General features: G+C 39.2%; 1 protein-coding gene across 1 annotated transcript in view; it reads right to left on the minus strand.

The window, feature by feature from the left end:
* LOC124508377 (phosphatidylinositol 3,4,5-trisphosphate 3-phosphatase TPTE2-like) overlaps positions 1 to 26,860 on the minus strand; it is a 91,074-nt gene that overhangs the window by 2,131 nt on the left and 62,083 nt on the right. The window contains exons 12-14 of the mRNA XM_047074741.1: positions 21,203 to 21,308; positions 6,256 to 6,347; positions 1,914 to 2,009 (exon numbers count right to left, since the gene is read on the minus strand). Of these exons, the coding sequence (XP_046930697.1) occupies positions 1,914 to 2,009; positions 6,256 to 6,347; positions 21,203 to 21,308 (294 nt within the window). The remainder of the gene's footprint in view (positions 1 to 1,913; positions 2,010 to 6,255; positions 6,348 to 21,202; positions 21,309 to 26,860) is intronic.

The raw sequence follows: 26,860 nt of genomic DNA on the forward strand, positions 1-26,860 counted from the left end.
AAAAGCTAATTCCAAAGGGATTAAAATTCCATTCATTTCTATATTTGTCAGTTGTAGCCATTAAGTACATAGCACTCACAGTGTATAACTTTATACTCATGACACAAAGGAGGAGGCTTTAAGAAATGGCTATTTCTATCAAAATGTAAGGAAATGTAATTTTTTCTGTACTTTTAAGCAATAGTCTTCTAATATAGTTTAGTTCTAAACAGAAACCTATACCAGTTTATGCCTGAAGAGATCATCCATTTCTACAAGGAGCAGCTACATTGATAATTGTCATTATTGGTGATAAAAATACCTAAACATTTTGAAAGTGTTTTCATCTCCTGGCCCTTGAAAATCACAAAATGACCAACATTGCTTGGGCCGGTGCCTGTAGCAGTGCTTCTGCTCAGGGACCACCGACTGAGAGAGAGTTCAGACTGGCTTCGTTATTCAAAGCCAGTATGGGTCGCTTGCTTCAACACAGATACTTTTTTCAGTACTGAATAGATTCTCCAACAGAGAGCAAGCAGGGCATGAAGGAGGGCACAGGATATACATTTTAAATTGATCGACATAGTTACTTGTTGGCAGTTCTGCTTGATAATTTTAATAGGAAAATGAAACTACTGACCTTTAGAAATTTGTTACATATAGAATAACACTCGTGCACTTTATGACTGCTCAATATAAATTATACACTCATGATATTCAGAGTAATGACTATGGCAAACATTCTCATTTTATGTAAGGCAAATATCGGATTAAAAACACTTTTTTTTTTAACGTTTATTTTTGAGACACAGAGAGACAGAGCATGAATGGGGGAGGGGCAGAGAGAGAGGGAGACACAGAATCTGAAACAGGCTCCAGGCTCTGAGTTGTCAGCACAGAGCCCGACGTGTGGCTCGAACTCACGGACCGTGAGATCATGACCTGAGCCGAAGTCGGACGCTTAACCGACTGAGCCACCCAGGCGCCCCAAAAACACTTAAAAAAAAAAACTTTCCTAGGTGCCTGGGTGGCTCAGCTGGTTAAGCATCTGACTCTTGGTTTCAGCTCAGGTCATGATCTCATGGTTTCATGGGTTCAAGCCCCCAGGTTCTGTCCGTGCAGAGCCTGCTTGGATTCTCTCTCTCTCTCTTTCTGCCCCTCCCTCACTCATGCTGAATTTGTCAATCTCAAAATAAACTTAAAAAAATACTATTTAAAATGAATTATATGTCAATCCAAAGGAAAGTAAAATCTCCCTTTTACCCCCAAGTTTTTATTTAAATTCCAGTTAGTTAACATATATGGTAAGATAGGTTTCAGCAGAATTTAGTGATTCATCACTTAAATAACACTCAGCGCTCATCCCAACAAGTGCCCTCCTTAATGTTCATCACCCATTTAGCCCATCCCCCCACCCAACTCCCCTCCAGCAACCCTCTGTTCGTTCTCTATTGCAAACACTTCTAATTAATGAAAGAAGATGTTAGTTCAAGGATGCTTTCTACACAGTATAGATTCATAGAGTTAAACATACACATAAATTTACAAACAATGCTACCTTAAGGAAAGAAGGTGTTTGTTGAGAAGGTGTTAGTTTATGGTGTATGCTTTCAACACCATAAACTAAAAATTATGGGGAACGATGTGTTTTAGAGATATAAAAGAAAAATGTGATCACTGCTCTGCAATAAACATACCTTGGTTTTTTTCTTATTTGAAAATATATGCAAACTGTATAGAATTTAGAAAAAATGAGCAAAAACCAGTTTAGGTTCTTTTTAAAATTTTTGTTATGGATCTGACTTGTTTTTCTCCCTCTCCCTGGCCAGGGCTTGACATCTCCTATTTCTTGCTGGGAATTGTAGGCAAGGAAATCCTAAAGCAGAATAATTCAAAAGACCAGACGAGAATAACACTGTTTCTTGATTACTCACTGAGGAAGAGAGAAACCGTACTTTCACATCATCATACAGAGGTGGACAGCTGGATAAATGAATTATTACGTTGTCTGTTTCAATATCGTGAAGTATCTGTGAATGAACACATGGAATTCACAACCTTAAAACCAGCTGGTAAGAGAACAGTGAAGTTCATGGTCACAGATAAAGGCTTCCTGTATTTATCAAGTACGCTTGGTCTCATAGTCCAGTCACTACATGTAAACGTGAATCATTATTTCTATAAAGTTGCAATACTGTTACGTTTTTAAAAGGCCAACATGTTTGGAGGTCATGGTAGGGCAGTGGTAAAGAACAAATCGTTCCCATTTCCATTAGAGTTTAACCAAGTAAACATTACTGTTGAATGTGTGCCACTTGATTTTCATATGCTGGGATATGCTAACATGCTCGGTTTTAAAGCTAGCCTTCACATTCAAAAAGCAATACATAGATCCCATTCACAATTGCACCAAGAAGCATAAAATACCTAGGAATAAATCTAACCAAAGATGTAAAGGATCTATATGCTGAAAACTATAGAAAGCTTATGAAGGTAATTGAAGAAGATTTAAAGAAATGGAAAGACATTCCCTGCTCATGGATTGGAAAAATAAATATTGTCAAAATGTCAATACTACCCAAAGCTATCTACACATTCAATGCAATCCCAATCAAAATTGCACCAGCATTCTTCTCAAAACTAGAACAAGCAATCCTAAAATTCATATGGAATCACAAAAGGCCCCGAATAGCCAAAGGAATTTTGAAGAAGAAGACCAAAGCAGGAGGCATCACAATCCCAGACGTTAGCCTCTACTACAAAGCTGTCATCATCAAGACAGCATGGTATTGGCACAAAAACAGACACACAGACCAATGGAATAGAATAGAAACCCCAGAACTAGACCCACAAACGTATGGCCAACTCATCTTTGACAAAGCAGGAAAGAACATCCAATGGAAAAAAGACAGCCTCTTTAACAAATGGTGCTGGGAGAACTGGACAGCAACATGCAGAAGGTTGAAACTAGACCACTTTCTCACACCATTTACAAAAATAAACTCAAAATGGATAAAGGACCTAAATGTGAGACAGGAAACCATCAAAACCTTAGAGGAGAAAGCAGGAAAAGACCTCTCTGACCTTAGCCGTAGCAATCTCTTACTCGACACATCCCCAAAGGCAAGGGAATTAAAAGCAAAAGTGAGTTACTGGGACCTTATGAAGATAAAAAGCTTCTGCACAGCAAAGGAAACAACCAACAAAACTAAAAGGCAACCAACGGAATGGGAAAAGATATTTGCAAATGACATATCGGACAAAGGGCTAGTATCCAAAATCTATAAAGAGCTCACCAAACTCCACACCCGAAAAACAAATAACCCAGTGAAGAAATGGGCAGAAAACATGAATAGACACTTCTCTAAAGAAGACATCCAGATGGCCAACAGGCACATGAAAAGATGTTCAGCGTTGCTCCTTATCAGGGAAATACAAATCAAAACCACACTCAGATATCACCTCACGCCAGTCAGAGTGGCCAAAATGAACAAATCAGGAGACTATAGATGCTGGAGAGGATGTGGAGAAACGGGAACCCTCTTGCACTGTTGGTGGGAATGCAAATTGGTGCAGCCGCTCTGGAAAGCAGTGTGGAGGTTCCTCAGAAAATTAAAAATAGACCTACCCTATGACCCAGCAATAGCACTGCTAGGAATTTACCCAAGGGATACAGGAGTACTGATGCATAGGGGCACTTGTACCCCAATGTTCATAGCAGCACTCTCAACAATAGCCAAATTATGGAAAGAGCCTAAATGTCCATCAACTGATGAATGGATAAAGAAATTGTGGTTTATATACACAATGGAATACTACGTAGCAATGAGAAAAAAAATGAAATATGGCCTTTTGTAGCAACGTGGATGGAACTGGAGAGTGTAATGTTAAGTGAAATAAGCCATACAGAGAAAGACAGATACCATATGGTTTCACTCTTATGTGGATCCTGAGAAACTCAACAGGAACCCATGGAGGAGGGGAAGGAAAAAAAAAAAAAAAGACGTTAGAGTGGGAGAGAGCCAAAGCATAAGAGACTGTTAAAAACTGAGAACAAACTGAGGGTTGATGGGGGGTGGGAGGGAGGGGAGGGTGGGTGATGGGTATTGAGGAGGGCACCTTTTGGGATGAGCACTGGGTGTTGTATGGAAACCAATTTGTCAATAAATTTCATATATATAAAAAAAACAAAAACAAAAACAAAAAGCAATACATAATTGGTCATGTTTTATCAAAAAGGGGTCAGCTGATGGGATCATGGACCTTGTCCATGGCTGACTGCTGGATGGAGTGACCAAGAATTGGCCAAGCTTCTGGAATGAAGGACTTTCTTGAAGCTATACTAAGTATTTCTTTGTTATTGATTACCCTTGTGTAATAGTGGCCCCCACAATAAGAAAAGCCTGTGTACCTGTGCAAAATAGAAAAGAAGGTGCAGACTCAAGGCATGCTTCAGGGAGCTACACGCACAAAAAGTAACAGAATGGCATAAATTACATGTCAAGCTAGATGATGAAGACTTTGGAGAGGTTAACAAGAAGCATAGAATGAGAAAGGTTCACAGAGAAGGTAGAAACAGAGTTGGGCATGGAAGCATTTGTATAAATGAGGAGCACTGAAAAGAGAATCCAGTGGAGGCAGGGTGGTGTGGGAGAGGGGGAGGAAAGACCAGCAAAAACATGAAGCAGAAGTTAAAGAGTGTTGTGTTCCAAGGGCCAGAGGACACCCACTCTACTTGGAATGGAGTCTGCAGGTCAAGTACCTGATGGAAGTAAGCTCAGGTCTCAGGTATGTTATGGCTAAGGTTCAAGAGCCAGGGAAATAAGAATGAAGTTGAAGAATATGGAGAGGGGGGCATTTCCTATGTGACAAAGTGGCCTGATGATGATCACATATAACACTTAGCAATTTATCGGTCACAAAGAAACTTCACATATATTATCTAATCCTCAAAACACTTGATATGTGATCTTTACAGATAATGCTGAGCCAAAGATATTAACTGGCTTTGACTACAGGCATGCCGTGTGTCTTCTCTACTTACAGCTTTTCACTGTTGGAGCAATGAAATACCTGCATATTGCAGGACTCTATATACTGTATTGTATGAGGGGAAGGAAGAGGTAGGGAGACCGTTGTGGAAATCTGGGCATGAACAAACGAGGTGTTGGCAACAGGAACAGAAAGGAACGGAGAGAGTGAAGAGAGATTCCAAGGGTACAATCAACAGGAATTAGTGACTGACTGGATGTGCAGGCACAGCAAAGAGAGAATCAAAGATACTGCTAAATTTTAAGGCCTGAGTGAGAGAACTCTGATGTCAGTTGCACAAGCAGAGGAAAAGCTCATTTGACAAACGTGGACTGACAACATGGTTGGATTGTTGGGGCAGAGACCGTCCATGTTGTGGGTCCCGGTAGGTGCTCATAAACATGTGCGGAGTGGAAGAAAGAAAAAAATATATAAGGCAGGGGAATGGACGAGCAGAACCAAGAGTAGGGTATGTACAGAGGTAAGAACAGAAAGCCAAGGATCAGGACTGGGTGAGGGCCTTCTGTGGAGGAGAGGCGAAGAAGTGGTGCTGGAGAAGTGATAGAATAGAGGCAAGCCTGCGAGAGAATTCTAAGAGTTTATATTTCTTAGATCTAGGAAGGTTTCTTATTGCTTCAGAAAAGGTTGATGATCTTAGGCATACCAGGTCCCATTGCTTTTGGGCAGAGAGCTACATCCAGCCAGCCACTTGGGTTACTCTTGAAGGTACAGACCCACAGGACATGTGAGATAGAATCACTTGGGACATTGCTAACTCAAGAGATTCCTGAGCCCCATTCCAGATTCCCTGAATCATATTTTTGAGGTACAGTCTTGATGTCTCCATCTTTTTAGTGTGCATGCCAATCACCTATAAGCTTATAATTTCAGAATCAGTACCATGTTATAAAATGACAAGAAGAAGACTATTTAGCTAAAAATGACCAGATACATGAATCGAAAACTCTGATAAATTCCTGGGAACATGCTGGGCATTTGTGTAAAAGGGAAAGGAAAAGGAACACACTGAACTGAAAAGATAGTTTGGAAAATGCCCTGAAAAGACTATTTTGAATAAGGAGTTTGTGCTCTGACTTGTATCTGAACACAGGGATGCCAAGTTGGATGGTAACCAGAAAACAGCATGGTCTTTCTTTGTGGTGAGTGACGGTCTGGGAGGTCAACATGCTGATTGACATGGAGAACTAAAACAAATGCCAGCATTTTCAGTTTACGTGCTCTTACCCAACAATTTTTGGAAGCAGAACTTAAAAAGACGATTTTGCGGTGCAATATTATTTGTACTTTTAGATCATTTCCATTGCCCTTTCCAACACCTGCATGAAATAAAATTAGGCCAGTTAGAGCAAAGATCAAAATGTCTTACCAATTAACAATATGGTTTAGAAAGAAAATTATTCCAGCTCACAATGTGTCAATACTGAATCATTTGGGTCTTGCGTGAATTCTGTCTTTAAAAGACAAAGCTTCAAGCCCAACTTTGTCTCCCAAAGCCCAATTTATAAGGCTGGAGGGGGGGGGGAGGGGAAAGAAATATAGTTCAGCTTCTCAGAATTTATCTCTTTCATTTCACCTTTCTAGAAAAAAAAAATCAGGGAATGGGACTTGTACCCTTTCCTGCTGATGGGTTGCATTTTTCAGATACCCAATACTGTTTCTTAATAATAAATAACCTAAATTCCTCTTGCCGTCCTTTAACCCCAGTTCCCAGGGCAGTCTCCATGAAAATACTGGATGGCTATACCTAAACATTCCTGTGATGTTCAGTATACATATACAGACAAATGGTTTCTCTCCCTGTATTCAATTCAAAGGACCTTCTTTTAGTAGTTCCTAAAAGGACTGGTTTCTCAAGCCTTCAATTTTTAGTGCTTTCCTTTTATCCATGCAGGTCACAAATATGCACAGAGGCAAAGGTACAGAACTCAAAAAAATATTCTAACAAAGTCATATACATATATAGATATATAGATAGATCATTCTTGATGGTCATATTATGATTGCTTTGTTTCCACCAAACCCACATTATTAATTTGTAGTAGACCATCATCATTTCTTTGCCTGTCTTCCCCTGGCCCCATTCCAGCTGGAGAATCTCTTCCCACTGATGCCAACTGGAGATCAGTGAAATTAACAACTAAACGAATTGAAATACTTGCTTTCTAAGCTTACATTACCACACATTTAAAACTTTTAAAATGAAGCATATTTACACAATATAACTTTTAAAGTTTATTTTGAAGGAGAGAGAGCAAGCATGAGTTGGGAAGGGGCAGAGACAGAGGGAGAGAGGTAATCTCAAGTAGGCTTTATGCTGTCAGTGCAGAGCATGATGGGCTCAATCCCATGCACCGTGAGATCATGACCTGAGTCGAAATCAAGAGTCAGATGCTTGACCTACTGAGCCACCCAGGCACCCCTATTTACACAATATAAAAGGTAGAAAAAGACATGAAGTGAAGAGTCTGTCTCATCCATCCCCCCCATTTATTTCTCCAACTCCAAATAGATGTTTTTTATGCATATATAATCAAATATGAATATATACTCTCCCAGAAGTTTTTATGTATGTATATATATGCAAACATGAATACATGTTATTCCCCACTTTTGTTTTACAGAAATCGTTGCATATCGTAACACTGTCCTGTACGCATACCATAGCACTGTCTTCTACCTTGCATTTTTTTTAATTCTTTTTTTAAATGTTTATTTATTATTGAGAGACAGACACAGAGCATGAGCAGGGGAGGGGCAGAGAGAGAGGGAGACACAGAATCCGAAGCAGGCTCCAGGCTCCGAGCTGTCAGCACAGAGCCTGACGTGGGGCTCCAACTCACGAACCGTGAGATCATGACCTGAGCTGAAGTCGGACACTTAACTGACTGAGCCACCCAGGCACCCCATCTACCTTGCATTTTTTTAACACGTCAAAAATTTTATTTTACTCAATAAGAAACCAGTAAAATGTTACAGCTCATTCAAAGTACTGCACAAGCCACTGGGAAAAACGGAATGGAATTTCCTCACAAAATGAAATATCAAATTACCATATGGTCCAGTAATTTCACTCTAGGTATTTACCCAAAGAATATAAAAATGCTAATTTAAAAAGATATGTACATTCCTATGTTTATTGCAGCATTATTTACAATAGCCAATAGATGGAGGCAACCCAAGTGTCTATTGACAGATGCATGGATAACGAAGATGTGTACGTATACCATGGAATGTTGCTCAGCCATAAAAAGGAATGAAATCTTGCCATTTGCAGCAATGTGGATGTACCTAGAGAGTAGAATGCGAAGTGAAATAGGTCAGAAAGACAAATACCATATGAATCCCCTCATATGTGAAATTTAAGAAAATAAATGAAAGAAAAAAAGAGACAAAAGACCAGACTCTTGAATACAAATTGGTGGTTAGCAGAAGGGAGGTGAAATAAAGGGGATTAAGAGTACGCTTACCTTGATGAGCCCTGAGTAATGTATAAAATTGTTAAATCATTATATTGTACACCAGAAACAAATATAAGCTAATGTACGTTATACTTAAATTTAAAAAAGTACCGCATTGGGGCACCTGGTAGCTCAGTCAGTTGAAGGTCCAACTTCGGCTCAGGTCATGATCTCAGGGTTCATGAGTTTGAGCCCCACATCGGGTTCTGTGTCTCCCTCTCTCTCTCTGCCCCTACCCCACGCGCACTTGGTCTCTCTCTCAAAAATGAATAAACATTAAAAAAATAAATAAAAAATAGGGGTGCCTGGGTGGCTCAGCCGGTTAGGCGTCCGACTTCGGCTCAGGTGATGATCTCACAGTTTGTGGGTTCGGCCCCGCGTCGGGCTCTGTGCTGACAGCTCGGAGCCTGGAGCCTGCTTCGGATTCTGGGTCTCCCTCTCTTTCTGCTCCTCCCCCACTCATGCTGTCTCTGTCTCTCAAAAATAAAAATAAAAAGCATTAAAAATGTTTAAAAAATAATAAAGTACTGTACATTTATAGGCGGATAAGGGCTGATGACATGAATTTACAAATAAAACAAAATGGCTCAATAATCCATTGCATTCCACCGGACACAACTAATTTGCATTTTTAAGTACAAAAATTATTTGCAGCATTACCAGTTTTCTACAACTTACAGTTATAAAATAGCTTAAAGACCATGAGAGGTGGAGATAATCCCAGAAGGGTCCACTAGACAATTTACTCTCATTTCAAATTCTTTCACCCTTTCTTCTGACAGTCTCCCCATCCCCCTTCTGGTTTGATAACAATCTCAAAGGAAGGTTATTCTTATTCCAAAAGAAAGCTGGTGTTTCCAACACTGAGTCAGGAAAAAATAGGAAATCTGAACAGACCAATTACTAGTAATGAAGCTGAATCAGTAATCAAACAACTCTTAACAAACTAAAGCCCGGGACCAGATTCACAGGTAAATTCTAAACATTTAAAGAAGAGTTAATACCTATTCTCTGCAAACTCTCCCCAAAAATAGAAGAGGAAGGAAAACCTCCAAATATATTCTACGAGGCCAGCATTACTTACACCAAAACCAGACAAAAGTCACTATGAAAAAAAAACTACAGGCCAACCTTCCTGATGAACATACATCTAAAACTCAACAAAATATGAGCAAACCACATTCAACAATACATGAAAAGGATTATCTACCACAGTCAGTGGGATTTATTCTGGGGACGCAAGGTTGGTTGCATGTTTTCAACTCAGTCAACATGGTACACCGCTTTAGCAAAAGGAGGATAAAAATCATATGATGATTGTTTTTTGTTGCCGGAAAAATGGCAGAGTAGGAGGATCCTGAGTTAAGCTCGTCCGCAAACACACTGAGATAACAGCCACATCAGTGCAACTATGAAAATGACCCCAACACTGGCAGGACAGACTTGCCACAGTAGAGAAGAGGCCACGTCGAAAAGGTTACAAGGGGAGACAGTTGAGAACTGTCCCGGCAAGGCTAACCATAAACAGGAGGGAACCACGAGCTTAGGCAAGAAAATCAGACCCCACGGCAGGCACAGAGGGCCCGCACAATGGGAAGATGAGTCCCTGTGACGTTTGGCTTTGAAAACCAGCTGGCTTAACAAGTTTTTATGACCAGAGGGCTTAACTCTGGGCACTTTAGTCAAGTATAATTAATATACAGTATTATATGTGTTTTGGGTGTACAATATAATGATTAAGGGTTCTATACGTTACTTAGTGCTCATCAAGGTCGGGGTTCTATTAATATTCTTTACCCCACCCCTTTTCCCCTCTGGCAACCACCAGTTTATTCTTTGTATTTAAGAGTCTGGTTCTTTTTGTTGTTGTTCTGTTTCTTAAATTGCATTTATGAATGAGATCATATGGTATTTGTCTTTCTCCGATTGGATTACTGCACTTAACAATATACCCTCTAGGTCCATTCATGCTCAAATGGCAAGATTTCATTTTTTTATGGCTTAATATTCCATATATATATATATATATATATATATATATATACTACCTTTATCCATTCATCAGTTGATGGACACTTTAGTTGCTTCCGTATAATGGCCATAGTAAATAATGCTGCAATAAATATAAGGATGTGTGTGTGTGTATACATATGTGTGTATGTATATACATAAAAGATGTATATACACACATATATACACATGTGTGTGTGTATATACATATACATAAAAGATGTGTGTATATATACATAAAAGATATGTGTATGTATATACATAAAAAAGTATATGTACATGTATATAAATATGTATATGTGTATATATGTATATAAGATATGTATATATATAAATAAGTTTACTTATTTATAAATGTAAGTATACATATGTATACATATATACATAAAAGACTTGTATATATACATAAGATACATATATACGTAAAAGATGTGTATATACACACATAAGTGTATATATATATACACACATAAGTGTATATATATACACACATAAGTGTATATATAAGTGTGTGTATATATATGTGTGTGTGTGTATATATATACATATATGTAAACATAAGTTTACTTATTTGAGAGGGAGAGAGAGGGAGAGAATCCCAAGCAGGCTCCATGCTGTCAGCATGAAGACTGACATGGGGCTCGATCCCGTGAACTGTGAGATCATGACCTGAGTTGAAATCAAGAGTTGGATGCTTAACTGACTAAGCCACCCAGGTGCCGCCTATATCTTTTCAAATTAGGGTTTTAATATTCTTTGGGTAAATACCCAGTAGTAGAATTACTGGATCATATGATAATTCTATTTTTAATTAATAGTTTCCACAGTGCACCAATTTGCGTTCCCACCAATAATGTACGAAGGCTCTTCCTTCTCCAATTCCTCAACAGTACTTGTTATTTCTTGTGTTCTTGATTCTAGCCATTTTGATATGTGTGAAGGTATAGGTCATTGTGGTTCTAATTCATATTTCCTTGATGACTAGTGATGTTGAACATCTTTTCATGTGTCTGTTGGCCATGTGTAGTAGGTCTTTTTTGGAAAAATGTCTATTCAGGTCCTCTGCCCATTTTTTAGTCTGATACTTTATTTTTTGGTGTTGAGTTGTAGATGTTCTTTTTAAAAAATGTTTTCATGTTTATTTATTTTGAAAGAGAGAGAGAGAGGGAGAGAGCGCACACACACAAGTGAGCAGGGGAGAGGCGGAGAGGGAGAGAGAGAATCCCAAGCAGGCTCCATACTGTCAGTGCAGAGCTGGATGTCAGGCTCAGTCTCATGAATCATGAGATCATGACCTGAGCTAAGATCAAGAGTCAGATGCTTAACCAACTGAGTCACCCAGGTGCCCCTAGTTGTGTATGTTCTTTATATATTCTGGGTATTAGCCCCTTATCAGATCTTTTACAAATATCCTCTCCTATTCAGTAGGTTGTCTTTTCATTTGGTTAATGGATTTCTTCATTGTGCAAAAAAGCTTTTCCTTTTCGTGTAGTACCATAGTTTAATTTTGCTTTTATTTCCCTTACCTTAGGAGACGTATCTAGAAAAATGTTGCTATGGCTATGTTAAAGAAATTACTGCCTATACTCTCTTCTATGAATTTTATGGTTTCAGGTCTCACATTTAGGTCTTTAATCATCTGTGAGTTTGTGTGTATGGTGTAAGAAAGTGGTAGAGTTTCCCTCCTTTGTATGTAGCTGTCCAGTTTTCCCAATATCATTTGTTAAAGAGACTGTCTTTTTCCTATTGTATATTCTTCCCTCGTTTGTCCTAGATTAATTGACCATAAAAGGGTGGGTTTATTTTGGGGCTAATTATTCTGTTCCATTGATGTTTCTATTTTGGTGACAGCACCATACTGTTAAGATTACTACAACTTAGTATATCTTGAAATCTGGGATTGTGATACTCCCAGCTTCATTGTTCTTTGTCAAGATTGCTTTGGCTATTTGGGGTCTTTTGTGGTCCCATGTGAATTTTAAGATTATTCGTTCTATTTCTGTGAAAAATGTTGTTGGTATTTTGATAGGGTTTGCGTTAAATCTGTGGATTGCTTTAGGTAGTATGGACATTTTAACAATTTAAAATTTTAACAATGGGGTTGTTTTTCTTAATTTCTTTTTCTGCTACTTCATTATTAGTGTATAGAAATGCAACACATTTCTCTATGTTAATTTGGTATCCTGTGACTTTATTGAATTATCAGTTCTGGAAGTTTTTGCTGAAGGACTTTATATAGTATCATGACATCTGCCAATAGGGACAGCTTTACTTCTTTCTTACCAATTTGAATGCCTTTTATTTATTTTTCTTGTCCGACTGCTGTGGCCAGGACTTCCAATAGTATGATGAATAAAAGTAGTGATAGTAGTAGACATCTTTGTCTTGTTACTGATCTTTGAGGAAAAGCTTTGGTTTTTAACATTGAGGATGATGTTAGCTGTGCGTTTTTTATGTATGACCTTTATTATGTTGAGGTATGTTCCCTCTAACCCTTGAGAATTTTTATCACAAAAGGATGTTGTATTTTGTCAAGTGGTTTTCTGCATCTATTGAAATGATCATATGGTTTTTATACTTTCTCTTGTTAATGTGATGTGTCACTGTTGATTCATTTGAAAATACTGAACCACCCTTGTATCCCTGGAATGGATGATGATGAATGTTTTTTTTTAATGTATTGTTGGATTCAGTCTGCTAATATTTTTTGAGGATTTTTACATCTATGTTCATCAGAGATATTGGCCTGCAGTTTTCTTTCTTTCTTTCTTTCTTTCTTTCTTTCTTTCTTTCTTTCTTTCTTTCTTTCTTTCTTTCTCCCTCCTCTTCTTCTTCTTCTTTGGTAATATCTTTATCTCATTTTGGTATCAGGATAATACTGGACTCTTAGAATGATTTTGGAAACTTTCCCTCTTCTACTTTTTGGAATACTTTGAGGAGAATAGGTAGTAGCTCTTCTTTAAATGTTTGGTAGAATTCACCTGTGATGTCATCTGGTCCTGGACTTTTGTTTGTTGGAAGTTTTTTGATTACTGATTCAATTTCATTGCTAGTAACTGGTCTGTTCAAATCTTCAGTTTGTTCCTGATTCAATTTTAGAAGAATGTATGTTTCTATGAATGTATCCATTTCTTCTAGGTTGTCCAATTTGTCAGCATTTTTCATAATATTCTCTTATAATCTTTTGTATTTCTGTGGTGTCTGTTATTTCTCTTTCATTTATGATTTTGAGTCCTCTCTCCTTTGTTTGAAATGTGTGGCTAAAAATTTGTAATTTTTTTTGTCTTTTCAAAGAGCCAGCTCCTGGTTTCAATGATCTGTTCTATTGTGTTTTTAGTTTATGTATCATTTATTTTTGTTGTAATCTTTATTATATCTTTCCTTCTACTAGCTTTGGGCTTTATTCCTCTTCTTCCAACTCATTTAGTTATAAGGTTAGGTTTCTTGAGATTTTTTTAAATTAATTTTTTAATTTACATACATGTAAATTTACATCCATGTTGCATGTAGCGCAACAATCATTTCTGGAGTAGATTCCTTAATGCTCCTTACCCATTTAGCCTATCCCCCCCTCCCATAACCCCTCCAGCAACCTTCTGTTTGTTCTCTGTATTTAAGAGTCTCTTATGTTTTGTCCCCCTCCCTGTTTTGGTATTATTTTTGCTTCCTTTCCCCTATGTACATCTGTATCTTAAAGTCCTCATATGAGTGAAGTCATTGGGTATTTGTCTTTCTCTGACTAATTTCGCTTAGCATAATACCCTCTAGTTCCATCCACTTAGTTGCAAATGGCAAGATTTCATTCTTTTTGAATGCCAAGTAATACTCCATTGTATATATATATACCACATCTTCTTTATCCATTCATCCATCGATGGACATTTGGGCTCTTTCCATACTTTGGCTGTGCATATGCATTGGCTGTACATTGGGGTGCATGTGCCCCTTCGAAACAGCATACCTGTATCCCTTGGATAAATACCTAATAGTGCAATTGCTGGGTCGTAGTGTAGTTCTATTTTTATCTCGAGATTTTTCTTGCTCTTGAGGTGACTTGTATTGCCACAATCTTCCCTCTTAGAACAGCTTTTGCTGTAAGAGTTTGGACTGTTGTGTTTTCATTTTCATTTGTCTCCATTTTTTGATTTCCTCTTTCATTTCTTGGTTGACCCATTTATTGATAGTAGCATATTATTTAGCCTCCATGTATTTGTGTTAAGTTTTTTCTTGTGATTGATTTCTAGTTTCATACCATTGTGGTCATAAAAGATGTATGATAGGATTCCAGTCTTTTTGAATTTATTGAGCTTTGTTTTATAGCCTAACATGTGATCTATTCTGGAGAATGTTCCATGTACACTCGAAAATAATGTGTATTCTGCTGTTTGGGGATGGAATGTCCTGTTATATATTAGGTCCATCTGGTCCTATTTCCTTGTTGATTTTCTGCCTGGATGATCTATCCATTGATGTAAATGGGCTGTAAAATCCCCTACTATTTTTGTGTTACTGTCAGTTTCTTTCTTTAGATCTGTTAGTAGCTGCTTTTTGTATTTAGATGCTTCCATGTTGGGTGCATATTTACAGTTATATCCTCTTGTTGGATTGTTCCTTTATCATTTAATGTCCTTGTCTCTAGTTACCATCTTTGTTTTAAAATTTATTTTGTCTAAGTATTGTGACCCCAGATTTCTTTCTTCTATTTGCATGGTAAGTGTTTTTCCATCTATTTACTTTCTTTTTTTTAAATTTATATCCAAGTTAGCATATAGTGCGATAATGATTTCAGGAGTAGATTTGCATCTATTTACTTTCAGTCTGCATGTGTCTTAGGTCTGAAGTGAGTCTCTTGTAGGCAGCATATAGATGGGTCTTGCTTTCTTAACCATTCAATCGCCCCATGTCTTTTGATTGGAGCATTTAGTCCATTTAAAGTAATTATCATTAGGTATGTACTTATTGCCATTGTGTTACTTGTTTTATGGTTGTGTTTTTATAGTTTTTCCCTGTTCTTATCTTCTCTTGCTCTCTTCCCTTGTGGTTTTATGGTTTTCTTTAGTGTTATGCTTGGATTTGTTTCTATTTTTTGCATTTCTATTGCAAGTTTTTGATTTATGAGTACCATTAAGCTCATATATACACATGTTATACACAGAGCAGTCTATATTAAGTTTATGGTTGCTTAAGTTTGAACACATTCTAAAAGCAATAAATTTTTACTTTGTACCAACCATGTTTTATGCACATGATGTCATACTTTATATCCTTTTATTTCACAAATCCCTTGGCTGATTTTTGTAGACATAATTGATTTTAGTGTGTTTATGCTTTAACCTCTATACTGGTTTTATGATTTATCTACTGCTTTTATTATATGTTTGCATTTACCTGTGAATTTTTTTCCTGTCATAATTTTCTTACTTCTGATTATGGTCTTTTCTTTCCAAAGAATTCCTTTTAACATGTCTTGTAAGCCTGGTTTAGTGGTAATGAACTCCTTTAACTTTTGTTTGGGAAATTTTTTATCTCTCCTTATGAATGATGGACTTGCTGAGTAGAGTATTCTTGATTGCAGGTTTTTTCCTTTCAGGTTGATATCAGCCTTAGCACCATTTTTCTAGATTTGTCTCCTCCAGTATGGGAAACAAAAGGAATGATAAGCTATTGGGACTTCTCTAAAGTAAGCTTTTTCACAGTCAAGGAAACCACCAACAAATTGAAAAGGCAACCTCCTGAGTGGGAGGAAATATTTTCAAATGGTATATCTTATAAGGAGTTAATATCCAAATATAAAGAACTTATAAAACTCAACACCAAAAAATAAATCCAATTTAAAGGTGGGCAGAGGACCTGAATAGACATTTTCCAAAGAGGACACACACACGAAAAGATACCCAACGTCACTAACCATGACAGAAATGTAAATCAAAACCATAATGAGATATCACTTAACACCTGTCAGGATGGCTACAATAAAAAAGATAAGAAATAACAAGTGTTGGCAACGATGTGGTGAATGAGGAACACTTGTGCACTGCTAGTTGGAACGTAAATTGGTGCAGCCACTGCAGAAAACCGTACTGACTGTCCTCAAGAAATGAAAAATGCAAATACCATATGATCCGGTAATTGCACTACCAGGAATCTATCCAAAGAAAACAAAAACAGTAATTTGAAAAGATATCTGTACCTCTATGTTTATTGCAGCATTATTTATAATAGCCAAGATATGGTAGCTACTCAAGTGTCCACTGATGAATGAATAAAGAAGTGGTATATAAATACAATGGAATATTACCCATAAAAAGAAGGAGATTTTGCCATTTGTGAGAACATGGATGGACTTAGAGGGTATTATGCTAAATGAAAGAAGTCAGACAAAAAAGGACAAATACCATTTGGTTTTACTTATACGTGGAATCTAAAAAGTGAAACAAACAAATGCACAAACAAAAAAAAGCAGAACCAGACCCGTAAAAATAGAGAACTGATGGTTGCCAAAGGGGAAGCAAGTGGCGAGGTGAAGGAGAGTGGGAGAGAAAGGCTTCCAGCTATGTAATGAATAGGTCACGGGGATAAAAGGTACAGCATTAGGAAATACAGTGAGTGATATTGTATGTGTATGATGTTGGACAGTTGCTACACTTGTGAACATAACATACAGACTCGTCAAATCACTAGGTCATATGTCTAAAACTAACATTTTGTGTCAAATATACTTCAATAAAAAAAGTTTGTTTTAAAAAAAGATTTTATTTTTGGGGCGCCTGGGTGGCTCGGTCCGTTGGGCGACTGACTTCACTCAGGTCATGATCTCACTGATTGTGAGTTCGAGCCCCATGTCAGGCTCTGTGCTGATAGCTCAGAGCCTGGAGCCTGCTTCGGATTCTGTGTCTTCCTCTCTCTCTGCCCCTCTCTCTCCTTCAAAAATAAACATTAAAAAATTTTTTAAATATTTTATTTTTAAGTAATCTCCATACCCAATGTGGGGCTTGAATTTACAACCCCAAGATCAAACGTCACATGCTCTACTGACTGAACCAACCAGGAGCCCCAAGAAAAAGTTTATAAAAATAAGGAGAGACAACATGTAGAAGTCCAAGAATTGTTACTATAAAAGAATGGCAACAACAACAAAAAAATGAAAGCCAATGTTGCTGGAGCTAATTTATGGAGGGACAGAGAGGAAGGGATAAAATCAGAGAAGTGGATGGTGAGGGATAGAGATGGTGTAGTGAGACATGCCAGAGACATCCTAGTTCAAGACAACAGAGATTTACCAAGCTTCACCTATGTGTCACAGCCTGGGCGATTCAAAGATGAATGGATAATGGTCTCTGTCCTTACGCAGTTTGCAATATAGGCTATATCCCCCGACTTAGACTATAGTGTTATAAATACACCTTAATAAGAAGCAAATGGCCACCCATAGTTTGAGTTCTCCTAGAAGCAGACCCTGAGCCAACCATTAAGGTGCTGGTGATTTACAAAGGAAGTGTTCCTAGGAGGAACTCATAAGAGCCAAGGAAGGGTGGGATTTCAAGCAACAGATTCAGCTTGATCCATTAATTCTTTAGTGTAAACTGTACTGCCGAATTTGTCACACTTTGAAGCAATAGAGTTAGGTTTTTGTACACCTGCTAAATGGCTATGGGCTGCCCAACAGCGTGGTGTCACTCTCAGGCATTTTGGGTTCCATATAGGTGAATTGGCTCCAGTGGTAATTCTCTGAAGATTATAGCAAAGGGAGTGGAAGCTGGGGGTGGGAGCACAGAGATGTTAGAGGGGATCCAAGGGGATGCTGATAGGGCACCAAGAGTCTCCACCCCCAAGGGCTAACAGAACTTCTTAGCCTAGAAGATAGGGCTTGAAGGACAGGTGGAGGATAATAAGTGAAATAAAACAGAAAAACAACAAAAGAAGGCTGGTGTCTTTAGCTGTGGCCTGATTATTTACATGGGTGCAGAAAGAATGTTAACTTACCATGTGGGCCTTCTTAAGTCAGCTCTGCAAGCCTGGGCCCACGTTGTACTAAACAACTGCTAAGGTTGCAACTTTGTCTGGAAGTCTACATGAGGAATCTCAAACTGGACATTTATAATCCATTTCATGTTAGCCCAAGACGAGCAAACCAAACCCATGAAATTCTCTACCACTTTTCCCCTGCAGAGCTCCTACATTTGGGTCAGTTCCTTTGTTCTCCACATCTGTGCCTTACAGTTTTAACTACACAACGTTTCCACAGATCTTATCTAAAATTTAAAATATGAACAGAGAAATCACAGTCTTAGGATATCATATCAGACTGAGAAACATGAAATTGTAGAACTTCTTTAAAACCTTTATAATTTTTAAAAATATTTACTTAGAGAGAGGGAGTGCACATGGGGGAGGGACAGAGAGAGAGAGGAAGAGACAGAATCCCAGGCAGGCTCTCAGTTGTCAGTGCAGACAGAGCCCGAGGTGGGGCTTGAACTCACAAACCATGAGATCATGACCTGAGCCAAAATCAAGAGTCAGACACTTTGAGCCACCCAGGAGCCCCTAAAACATTTTTAAGCTTAGAATTTTGAGGAACTATTCCCACTCTCACTATTCATATTAGAAAAATATATTAAAACTCCACTGGACTGAATGCCCATTTGCCTGTTTAATACGGAGGTTTGTATAGATACTATTGGTCTCCTTAACAAAGAAGAAACTGAAGCAGAATATACACGCAGATACAATCCTGGCTCTCATGCCACTGAGTCGGTTTTATCATTGGGTTTATATTTCTCAGTGGAAGAAACTGCTCCTATGGCCGGCTGTGTTGCTTCTCCGGCTGTAGAATAAAGCAGTTTACTCTTTCTCCAGGACCCCACGGAATGTGGAAAGGGAACGGAGCAAAGCGCTGCTGTCCCCCACCTTCTAACACCTGTTGCATAAGCCTGGTTCTACCCTGGGGAGGTCTCACAGCCGTGGAGTTCTGAGATCAGCCATTAGGATCCGCCGTAACCCCGTCCCTCCTAATTCACACACAGCCCCTGAAACAGTCCTGATGGACTCCGCAGGGGACTTTGCAGTCTGCAAAACCTTTTCACAAACAGTTGCTCATTTATATACATAGGCAGCCTTCTGCTAGAACAGGCTGCGTTTCAAGGGTCCGCCTGCACAATGCTTGTTTGGAAACCTAGACTCAAATTTCCCACAGAAACAAATGCTACTGGGTTGACACTTGTTTTCGCAAGCCAGAAACCTGTGCGATCTGTTTGGGGTGATCCGTTAAAATTCCTCACCACCACCTCTATGTGTGTGGTGCGGAGGAAGGGACACATAAATAATTGGAAAAGAGCATTTTGTACTTTAATGAACTGTAATTTTTTGACTCTGCAGTTTTTAAAATATATTTTAAAGGATTCTTTTATTTCTGAATAATTGGATGAAATGTTAAAAAAAAAAAGTCTAGACCTTATTTTGTGTGACTCCCCAGAGGCTAAAAATACTAGGCTGTCTGGATGGTTACCAACGCCCTGACACTGTACCAACCGTGAGAGACCCAGCGCCTCCACATGGCCCACAATCTGACTTTGGGGAGCCAGAGCATTGCCCCCTGCTGCACCAATGGCAGCGAGAATGAGGCCCCATCCCCGTCCCCACCGAGGGGGCCCTGCTCTGTCCCCTCCCCTGTGAGCAGTGCAGGAAGTGAGGTGGGTCATGTAGAAAGAGAGCCATGAGGACAATTCCTCCCTGCTCCTCTTCTCCCTTTCTCAAGCCCCAGAGATGGACAGTCTGACCAATTCTCCTTCCTCCCTGGGGTGATGGTGGATCCCAGTCTCTCCTGACATTCTTGAAGAAGGCGAAGAGTCAGTTTTTAAAAAATTTATAAGGATTTTTACTTCCAGTAATAACTGATAAGACACCCCCATAGCGCCCAGGGTTCTCCCAACTCTTTCTGTGTTCATGTAGATTCAGGTAGACCTGGGTGCTGCTCCCTAGGAACCTTTCTTGACAGCCAGGGCCCAGTCTCTGTGTGCCCGCAACACTGTGGCCAGCTTTTTATCTACATGTACTCATTCCTCTCCTTCTTAAGGGCAAGGAAACACTAGCATGGGACCTGGCCCAAAGCAGGCACTCGGTAGTTATTCATAAAAAAGAATTTGTGGCAACAAAATTCATTTGTTGTTTGGGCATTTCAGATGTCTTTGGGTATTTAAGACACATGAAGACATCTTGAGTTGCTGGGGGGAGAGGGCTATGGATGGAGGAAGGAGGGGAGAGGGAGAAACCACTGTGATGAGACGAGGGTTTCTGAAAGGAACATGTGAGAAAATGATACAAGGGTGCCTCTGCCAAGGTGCACCCTGAGCTAAAGGTGGGTATGAGGACGAGGTGGTCTCCAGGGCTCATGGGCCCTTCCTGTCTTCTCCATCAGAGATCCTATTCTGAAAAGTCTGCCCCCAGCTGAGGCCAAAGGAGCAATGAGAACAGGAGAAAAGGGAAGGGGAGGGGGCCCCCTAGTTGGTGGTGGGAAAGGAAAAGAGAGGACATGAAAGGGCTCTTGGGCTCTTCCTGGGGGAGGGGTGCCTATGTAAGGATGCATGAGAGGACAGCCATGAGTTAGGATTTTCGGTACAGATAGCTAGGAGCAACCCTCCTGCACTTGAAAACGAAGAACATTGCCCCCTCCTGCCCAATTCTCCAATTGTATGTAAAGCACTTACCGTGAATTGAATAAATAACGATTTTTTTAATCTTGAGTGTTTTTCTGGCAGGGAGATTCAAGTTGTAGATATTTTTCACATCCGCAAAATATCCAACATATCTGCTCTGCAAAACAACAGAAGCCTCAATTTAAGTGGAGATGAAAAACTCCGCATTCCCGATTTTTCTTTTTCTTTTTTTTTTTTTTTTAACACAGACTTAAGGCCAATCATTCACTAAAGAAACATTTGTTGGGTGTCATTATAGAACTAAGCATTTTCATGGTCGCTGCCTTACGACTCAATATCTACCCTAAAAAAAAAATACCGAACTCAGTGCTGTGGGGAAGTAACAAGAAAGGAGCCAGGTGTTGCTTTTAGGCTGCTCATATCTGAGAGGGCATCTAACCAGAACCAACCGAGAGCTATGACATGACACCAAGATGTACCTGATGCAACTGTGAAAAAGGTCAATCTGAGGGTGGAGCCTTCGCGGTGACTGAGTTAAAGGAAGCTCTGTGGTTTGGTGAGGAGTAGCCTCCCAGTCATGAAAGAACTCAAGAAGACCTCCACAGGCCAATAACAGCCCCATATGCTCTTATCCCTGTGGCCAGCTTGAGTTTACTCACTTTCCATTTCCCCAATTCTATTTTTGTAAGGAAGCCTTGGATTCTCTTTGCCGAGTCCTTCTGTGGCAAGCTGCTCACGGGGCCTCTCCTTGACTCCTTTTTTAAGATTTATTTTATTTTATTTTTTAGTTTTTAAGTAATCTCTATACCCAACACAGGGCTCGAACTTACAACCCTGAGGTCAAGAGTTGCAGGCTCCGCTGACCGAGCCAGCCAGGCGCCCCTCTCCCCGACTCCTTCTTCAAGAAGTGAAAGAGTTCTGACATTGAATCAAACGGACTTCAAAGCTCACAGATTCTTTCCCACCCAATGGGAAGGGTTCATAAGATTAACGGCCACACTTTCCATTGGAAAGTGCCAGTCAAGAGAAACGCTCGAGCAAGTTCGTAGCCTAGGGATGGATGAAGTGTAGTCCACAGAACGGGCCACATGCACAGCCAAGATGTGATGGTATCTGAAATTTGCCACCCCCTAGGGAGGGAACGCTGTCTTGGGGCCCTGAGGACACAGCGCTCAAACCTGAGGCCGAGTGCTTGTTATGCCAGTGAATCAGAAGACAGTCCGTGGCAGCCTCTGGTGTGCCGGTTCGGGAGTGAGAGGGACCGCACGGCACAGAAGCGGTGGGGAAGGGAAAATGTACAGGGAGAGTCCTTGAAGGAGTCGCATCTAACATCCCCTTGCTCCTGCCACCAGATTCTCTACTCTCCGCGGAAGGCTTGTCACGCAGCAGGGCCCTCAGGCTGCTTTTGTCCCCCATCCTTCCTTCTCCTGGAGCTTAAAACAACAGGAGTTAATACAACGAACAGTGTGTTTAGTAAGCGTTCCCTACAAACAGCACTTTGGGATGCAAAAGGTGCTAAGATGGGTAAGGCAGGGGCCTTGCCTGCCCAAGAGGTAGAGAAGTCAAACAGCTAGAGAACAATGTGAAATAACTTCGTCCCCCACCGAACACAAAAATAAGAGCCTACTTTGGCTCTTATAATTGGCTTTGGAGTCTGACAGAGCTGGATTTGAGCTCTTGATTCAAAAAGTTAGTTTCCCTGAACCTCCATTTCCCAATCTGTAAAATGGGCACCATTTTACGTTCAGAGTTTTTGAGAATATTACAGGAGGTAATGAACATGCATGCTTTTTACAACAAAGTCTAGAATGTCGTAAGCTCTATAGGATAAATATCCTGGCTTCTGCAATAAACACATTTTAAGCTATAAAAGAGACAGGTGGGAAACCTATAAACTACAAGAGACTGAAGAGATATAGCAACCAAATGAAATGTGTGACCCTTGTTTGGATCCTGATTGAAGCAAACTACATTTTAGAAACATTTTGAGATGATTATGACAATTTAAACATGCACTCGCCACTTGTTATTATCAAGGCATTATTAAGGTCTAACATTTTTAGATTTGATAAATGGTTTTAAGGTGCTTTTTCCCCTCAAGAATCTATGTTGGATGTCATATTAAAATACTCGTGGGATAGTATGATCCGATGGCTGGGATTTCCTTCACAGTAATCCAGATTCAGAGAAAAAGTGGAGAAGAGGAGTGTGTGTGGGGAGATTGGGGAGGGAATGAATGATGGGTGACAAAATGATTGTTGAAGTGCTGTGAGGGCTATAAGGGGACTTATCATAAGACTGTCTTGACTTTTTAAAAATTAATTAATTTATTTTGTAAGAGAGTGAGTGTGAGTGAGCACAGGGAGGGGCAGAGACAGAGGGAGAGAATCCCAAGCAGGGTCCATGGTGACAGCATGGAGCCTGACACGGGGTTCGAACCCCAGGCACCCCTGTTTTGATGTTTTATGTTTGAAATTGTCCATCATAAAACATTTTTAAAAGGACGAAATAGGGCAACTGCATATATTTCACATGGGTTTTCTGAGTATTAAATGAGATAATGTATGTCAAAGTGCAATTGTGTCTAGTATATAATACGTTTCTGAAAGATATTCATTTCCCCTCTTCTTTCGCTTTCAAAATACAGCAGCCTCTCCTCTGTCTCTTTCTCTCTCACACACACACAGACGTGATGTTCTGCAAGAGTTGAATTGCCCCAGTAGGGGTTTGTGAAAGACGGAGTTCCTCTTTAAAGGAAAATCAATTTGGGTCATCTCCCTTTTCTTTTTGAGAAGCCTGGCTAGAGGTTTATCAATTTTGTTTTTTTTCAAAAAACCAACTCTTGGTTTCATTGATCTGCTCTACAGTTTTTTTTAGATTCTATATTGTTTATTTCTGCTCTGATCTTTATTATTTCTCTTCTTCTGCTGGATTTAGGCTGTCTTTGCTGTTCTGCTTCTATTTCCTTTAGGTGTGCTGTTAAATTTTGTATTTGGGATTTTTCTCGTTTCTTGAAATAAGCCTGGATTGCAATGTATTTTCCTCTCAGGACTGCCTTTGCTTCATCCCAAAGCATTTGGATTGTTGTATTTTCATTTTCATTTGTTTCCATATATTTTTTAATTTCTTCTCTAATTGCCTGGTTGACCCACTCATTCGTTAGTAGGGTGTTCTTTAACCTCCATGCTTTTGGAGGTTTTCCAGACTTTTTCCTGTGGTCGATTTCAAGCTTCATAGCATTGTGGTCTGAAAGTGTGCATGGTATGGTCTCAATTATTTTATACTTATGAAGGGCTGTTTTGTGAGCCAGTATGTGATCTATCTTGGAGAATGTTCCATGTGCACTCAGAAGAAAGTATATTGTGGAGTATTAAAGTATGTAAAGTAAGTGGAGTATTAAAGTCCCCTGCAATTACCATTCTTATCAATAAGGTTGCTTAGATAAAATCATATATGAAAATGGAATTATTACAACCAATCCCTCAGAAATACAAGCGATTATCAGGGAATACTATGAAAAATTATATGCCAACAAACTGGACAACCTGGAAGAAATGGACAAATTCCTAAGCACCCACACACTTCCAAAACTCAAACCAGGAGAAATAGAAAACTTGAACAGACCCATAACCAGCAAAGAAATGGAATCAGTTATCAAATATCTCCCAACAAATAAGAGTCCAGGACCAGATGGCTTCCCAGGGGAATTCTACCACACATTTAAAGCAGAGATAATATGTATCCTTCTCAAGCTGTTCCAAAAAACAAAAACGGAAGGAAAACTTCCAGACTCATTCTATGAAGGCAGCATTACTTTGATTCCTAAACCAGAGACCCAGCAAAAAAGAGAACTACAGGCCAATATCCCTGATGAATATGAATGCAAAAATTCTCAATAAGATTCTAGCAAATCAAATTCAATAGCATATAAAAAGAATTATTCACCATGATCAAGTGGGATTCATTCCTGGGCTGCAGGGCTGGCTCAACATTCACAAATCAATCAACGTGATACATCACATTAATAAAAGAAGAGATAAGAACCATATGATCCTGTCAATCAATGCAGAAAAAAGCATTTGACAAAATTCAGCATCCTTTCTTAATAAAAACCCTCCAGAAAGTCGGGATAGAAGGAACATACTTAAACATCATAAAAGCCATTTATGAAAAGCCCACAGCTAATATCATCCTCAATGGGGAAAAACTGAGAGCTTTCCCCCTGAGGTCAGGAACATGACAGGGATGTCCACTCTCACTGCTGTTGTTTAACATAGTGTTGGAAGTTCTAGCATCAGCAATCAGACAACAAAAGGAAATCACAGGTATCAAAATTGGCAAAGATGAAGTCAAGCTTTCACTTTTTGCAGATAACATGATATTATACATGGAAAACCCGATAGACTCCACCAAAAGTCTGCTAGAACTGATACATGAATTTAGCAAAGTGGCAGGATACAAAATCAATGTACAGAAATCAGTTGCAATCTTATACACTAATAATGAAGCAACACAAAGACAAATAAAGAAACTGATCCCATTCACAATGGCACCAAGAAGTATAAAATACCTAGAAATAAACCTAACCAAAGACGTAAAAGATCTGTATGCTGAAAGCTATAGAAAGCTTATGAAGGAAATTAAAGAAGATATAAAGAAATGGAAAAACATTCCATGTTCATGGATTGGAAGAATAAATATTGTTAAAAAGTCAATACTACACAAAGCAATCTATTCATTCATCGCAATCCCAATCAAAATTGCACCAGCATTCTTCTCGAAGCTAGAACAAACAATCCTAAAATTTGTATGGAACCACAAAAGACCCCAAATAGCCAAAGTAATTTTGAAGAAGATGACCAAAGCGGGAGGCATCATAATCCCAGACTTTAGCCTCTACTACAAAGCTGTAATCATCAAGACAGCATGGTACTGGCACAAAAACAGACACATAGACCAATGGAATAGAATAGAAACCCCAGAACTAGACCCACAAAAGTATGGCCAACTCATCTTTGACAAAGCAGGAAAGAATATCCAGTGGAAAAAAGACAGTCTCTTTAACAAATGGTGCTGGGAGAACTGGACAGCAACATGCAGAAGAATGAAACTAGACCACTTTCTTACACCATTCACAAAAACAAACTCAAAATGGATAAAGGACCTGAATGTGAGACAGGAAACCATCAAAACCCTAGAGGAGAAAGCAGGAAAAAACCTCACGGACCTCAGCCACAGCAATTTCTTACTTCACATCCCCAAAGGCAAGAGAATTAAAAGCAAAAATGAACTATTGGGACCTCATGAAGATAAAAAGCTTCTGCACAGCTAAGGAAACAATCAACAAAACTAAAAGGCAAATGACGGAATGGGAAAAGATATTTGCAAATGATATATCAAAGGGCTAGTATCCAAAATCTATAAAGAGCTCACCAAACTCCACACCCGAAAAACAAATAACCCAGTGAAGAAATGGGCAGAAAACATGAATAGACACTTCTCTAAAGAAGACATCCAGATGGCCAACAGGCACATGAAAAGATGCTCAACGTCGCTCCTCATCAGGGAAATACAGATCAAAACCACACTCAGATATCACCTCACACCAGTCAGAGTGGCTAAAATGAACAAAACAGGAGACTATAGATGCTGGAGAGGATGTGGAGAAACGGGAGCCCTCTTGCACTGTTGGTGGGAATGCAAACTGGT

The sequence above is a fragment of the Lynx rufus genome, unplaced genomic scaffold (assembly GCF_022079265.1).
Source record: "Lynx rufus isolate CCGP_SWC_20201006 ecotype Redwood Valley unplaced genomic scaffold, mLynRuf1.p SCAF_1, whole genome shotgun sequence".
Taxonomy (NCBI): Eukaryota; Metazoa; Chordata; class Mammalia; order Carnivora; family Felidae; genus Lynx; species Lynx rufus.